Genomic DNA, 5,200 nt, shown 5'->3' with positions numbered 1-5,200 from the left:
TAAATGTATAAACTAAAGATAGTTCATTCTCTTTACCCATGATTTAGAATTTAGATCTTCACGGGGTGGGGTGCCCAAGACTCGTAAAATGTTGAGATTGAGAAGGCTAATGACAAATATATGTTAAATATGTAATGGTACCAGTTGTTTAAGATCATGGGACAAAAACTAAAGCTGCATCTTAGTTCCCTCTAGCTCACTATTGAGTCTGAAAGCCAAGGCTGATATCATTCATTGATCCCCAGAACAATCCCTTGGAAGCTGGCTAACGTATAAACCCTAAGAATTTGAGATGTTCTCCCTGAAAGTAGCACCTATTTACTCTTTTCCGCACTTCACAATTTCTCAGGGTATAACCAAAAAAAAAAGGAGTCATGCAGTGTAGTCTAAACATCTGAAACAGTTTTGGAATTCAAAGCTTAATCAATGAGACAACACTAATCCCTATTGATTACACCCATCAATGTTAGTCATCAAACACATTGATACTTAATGGCTAAGACGCCACAAATATTACCCAAGCTCTGTTCACATATGATCAAAATCATGCTTTCAAATAACATTAAGATCTGCAATACCCATTTACACTGGTTCTAGTGTGTTCTCACGCATTATACTGATTCCTCTGAAAACTGGTGTATAAGATGAACCATTGTTTATAATAAGATTAGATTAACTAATAGAAGAAATATGGGAAAGCTACTACTCAAATTTCTTTATCAAAGAGAGGTCATTTAACATTTTTTCAATTGCCTCGTCATCGAGCCCCCGTCCTCTGGTCTGCAAGACAGGCAGACTTGGTAAACACAATTGAATAAAAATAAATAAATTGAAGGAAGAAAGTTTCCCTAACAAAAAATAAGGAAAAAGAAAATGGAATGGAATGTTAAAATACCCACTATTTAAGCAACTTTCTCGATCAGTTAGGGAACTAGGTTAAATTGTCCAACCTCAGAACCTACTTCAACTTCAAAAAGATGAACCGGGACTAAATTTTGCACTAAATGACACCTGAATAACCTAAGAGCAATGGAAACTACATGGCAATCACTGAGAAATCTCACTCATTAAGGATGGTAGATACCAACTTTCCACCCAGAATTTTCTCTCCTTAGAGATGATCTGGATTCGCTGAGCTTTGACTGGCTTCTTCTGCCACGAGGAGATGGTGATTTTGCAGCTGCTGTTGCCAATGGTGGAGGTCTTTAATCCTTCATGGGCCAAAAGGTAAAGGGAAACTCAATTGGGAGAACAGATTGAATGGGGGAGAAAGGCTTGTAAAATGCCTCCAATTCCTCAAGAGCAATTTCGATCTCAAGAAGATCCAAAAGAGCTTTGCTTGTTCTTCATCAACCTTCATACAATTGGCAGATCATCAAATTCCAGTGGTGTTTGGGAGATTGAAGAAGAAATTGTACAGAGAATAACTGGGCTTCTAGACCTAATGTCTCTTGGATTCAAACAACCAAATTGTGTGAGGGTCTTTTGAATTTTAAAGAAAAGCTTCTGCAGAGATGACAAATTTGCAGGCAACATATATTTGGCTAGAGAATGGGTCATGCCAGTCACGGAACCTAACGCCCTCATATGATTTCATAAACTCATTGCTCCAGTTAATTTTTTTCTTGATGCTGTCTTCCCGAGGTTCCTGTGAATAGTTCCAGTCAACCTAGAGACCACAAACGTAGTTACAGTAAATGTAAGGTGCCACAGGAGTAATTTATCCCGGGAATGGCACTTGGCCAAAAGAGTTGCTAGACTCCACTTTGAATCTAAAAATAACAGAATGACAACTTAAGCTAGTAATCAAACTGACAGCCCAAAATTGAACCAAGATAGTACTAAAATTTAGTGAGAGTCAAATCCAACCTTAAAGAAAATAAAAAAATGGAACTATATGGTTTGTTATGTATCAGTATCTTTGAGGACAAAACCATATGATACAGCTGATACTGATACATATTAGTCCCATGCCGATACCTAAAATCATGGTTTGGGATCCTCTTGGTTGATTATCAGAGACCTAAGTGTGAGGATCTTTCGCCTGAAATTTCAGGCCAGTCCAGGGTTATGGCATGCAGTTCTCTATTGCTATTGGTTCTAGTTGAGTGAACACGATAGGGGAAGTGTCCCTATCGTGATATGTTTTTGTCTCTTTGAGTTGCATTGTTACTTTGTAATTAGTCTTATGCTTAGATACTAGGCATGTACACTCTTAGGGCTCCTACTAAGAGTATTGTCTGCTATTATAAATAAAGGGGTAGACAACGATAGACATACACAATGAATCTATCTTGGTTCAGATTTCTCTCCTCCCATCGTTCTCTCTCATCTCTCTTCTACTTTGCAGGTACTGGTTTCAGGTCCTAGTTTTGATACGTCCCTTTTAAAATTCTTCCTATTTACAGTCCTGCCACTCCCCCCAGCAAACTTGGAGTTGTTTACAGAATTGTCATTATTTCAACTTTTGGCTATTGTACACTTGGGTGGGCCCATAGCAAACCAGAACTAGGATTTTTTAAACCCATGGTCGCATCACCACAAGTACAAAATATTTCCACCCGCCCCCCCCCCAAAAAAAAAAAAAGCAGCTTGACTTTTATTTACAGATGTAAGATCTTGTACAATTCAGCAAGGGTTAAGCAAAGTAGAGTTTGATGCTTTGAAACAAGAGTAAAGTTTCAGGACAAGGAAACAGGGTTTGATAATGGTGAAAAAAAGAAAAAAAAAAAATTACATTCACCCAAAAAAAATTTGTGAAAATTACAGTTTATTATGAATCAGAGGATGAAAATGTGAAATCTAGGTCTAGGGTTTGAGTTGCATGGTTAAACTTGGTGGGATTAGAGAAGAGGGTGAACTTGGTAGGGAAAGAGTTAAGATTTGGAAGAGATTTAAAATATAGATTTTGAAATCTTCATCAGGTTCAATGAATGGTGAACTGATGGGAGAGCATCTCAAAGTTCAAAGAATGGAGGATTGAATTTGAATGTAGAGAATTGGAGTTGTTGCTTTTCCATGCTGCTGTTAGGTTGCTTTGCTTGAGTCCAGGATAATTGGTACATAAATCTTGGGTAGGCTGCAGCTCATCTAGTTGTTTCTTTCTTCCCTTCATTTTTCTTTTACTTTCTCATTACCATTTCAGCCTGCTACTATAGGCGCTTCGTTCTACCCTATACCATGGAATCTAAGGCTTTGAATGGTAATGATGACTTGTTAGGAATGAAAGGTGGGTCAAGATATGGTGTCCCGCTGTTTACACCAGAGGAGGACATAAGTATAAAGAAGGATTTCTCTAGCATGTGGCCATGGTGATCAGTTCTGAGGTATTGCTCTGTTTCTTTCTTTTTACTATTACTTTTATTTTACCCGCTCACGGACCCATGTAGCCATGTAGCCATGGTGAGATGTTCTTTTTTACTATACTTTTATTTCTTTTTACAGCATGTGGCTGAGCTGTTGTTGTTGCTGTCTCCAGCATGCGGCCAGAAATTGGATATGACATTTGGTATAATTGATGGAATCAGGTTCAGGATGAAGAATCTATGAACTGAATGGAATAGTTGAAGGATTGACTTTTATCTAACGTTACCAATGCACGCAAGTAAATGTTCTTTTCCACAACCATGTCCTCACAAATATGATGCAAATTGTCAAATGTGGTTTGCTAAAACACCAGAAATAAATGCTGCAGAAACTATATGCACTCAGAAAAAGATGATCAAGTGGATGGAATCACCTTAATAGATGGCACCATGGCTATAGCTTCCTCCACAGTTTCAGGGCAAAGGTTTCCAAGTACACAAAGCTGCATAACATAAACACATAGCAAATAAATATGGTTTTCAATGGATAACAAATCATTTGGATTTCATTCAAGGAATCAGTAGTGGGATTACCTCAAACTCAGCCAACTGGTATCTGCTAAGGATTCTGAATGTCAGTTAAGAATCACATTGCTGACGTCATATACAACTCAACTGAACTCAAAACAACCAAGCCTTTTCACAGTGCTGATGATATATTTCTTAAACGGAAAGGACAAAATTTTTTAATTGCATAAGAGATTACAACTCGACAAGAAGCCAGCAGAAGACACCAAATTATACAGATAAAATGAAATTTGTGAAGCTTCATTGTTTTCTCATACTATAGAAATTTAGAAATCTCCTGCTTTGCACATATGTTTATCATGCATCTAATTAGATTTTGGAGGGATCTTCTAATAAGAAATCCAGTTGAAAGGGACAACAAACGGACCAGGATCATAAATTAATGGTATAATTGAACAAAAACGAGAAGTACTTCACATCTATGAAAAACAAGGTATCATGATGCTATACTTATCACACAAAACAATGTATACGCCCAGCCACTCAATCACTGAGGGACTTAATTTGGGCTTTCCGATTTGATAGAACCAGAAAACTCCTGGGTAAACTAGAATTCATGGAATTCAATAATTTCAGTAGTCCCAGAGTACTTTGAGAAACATCGACAAAAGATGGACATTTTAATATTTCTCCACAGTTCGGAAAAAAAATACTATATCACATTTCTGCAAAATTAAAGGATACTCTCGAACCTGCCTAACAGCATCAGGATTTTTGTAGCGGCTAAAGCGCTTCACATACTGCAATGACTTCTCAAATACTCTGAAAAGGAAAGAGACAGGATACTAAATTCTCTGGCTTAAGATTAGATGGATTGAAGCACCCAAAATCAGTCATGCTTTTTTTTTTTTCTTTTTTTGGGGGGGGGTGGTGTTGTAAATATCAGTCTTGCTCAGCTACCACAGAAAAGAAAGCCTCACACTCACTGAGAAATTTGATTCATAGGATCATCAGACATCTGCTGGAGCTGCTCATATTTCCGATCAAGGATAAGTGCCACTTCACAGTTCATTAAACACTTGGCCTTCAAAAATTCTGAGAAAAAACTCCAAAGTTAAAATTAAAAAAGTAAATAAAAAAGAGGGGGGGGGAAGATAACTTATATCCTGTAAAAGCAGAACAGGAGTCATTTAAACATTAAAAATTTTCAAGTAAACAAATATAAAAGCAACAGCATTTAATTGTTCCAGAAAGACTAATGGCATAGTGGTGGTGCTTGCATATGTCCTCTTGAGATTGCCTTAGAGCAAAGATGAGGGTAAAGGCAAGGATAAAACAATTCAGTCAGCTTCTTCTAAGCAGGTGAA

General features: G+C 37.3%; 1 protein-coding gene across 1 annotated transcript; it reads right to left on the bottom strand.

The window, feature by feature from the left end:
* Window positions 1-535: 535 nt before the first annotated feature.
* On the bottom strand, window positions 536-4,928 carry LOC122073171 (DNA-directed RNA polymerase II subunit 4; the record flags this gene model as incomplete). The annotated part of the gene is given in 5 exon segments (XM_042637709.1): window positions 536-780; window positions 3,740-3,808; window positions 3,900-3,933; window positions 4,578-4,655; window positions 4,820-4,928. Coding segments are annotated over 5 exon segments (368 nt in total), but the record flags the coding sequence as incomplete, so codon positions are not given.
* Between the last annotated feature and the right edge of the window lie 272 nt (window positions 4,929-5,200).

The sequence above is a fragment of the Macadamia integrifolia genome, chromosome 3 (assembly GCF_013358625.1).
Source record: "Macadamia integrifolia cultivar HAES 741 chromosome 3, SCU_Mint_v3, whole genome shotgun sequence".
NCBI classification, from domain to species: Eukaryota; Viridiplantae; Streptophyta; class Magnoliopsida; order Proteales; family Proteaceae; genus Macadamia; species Macadamia integrifolia.
The sequence above is the reverse complement of the archived record's forward strand: the minus strand, read 5'-3'. Positions and strand labels throughout refer to the sequence as shown.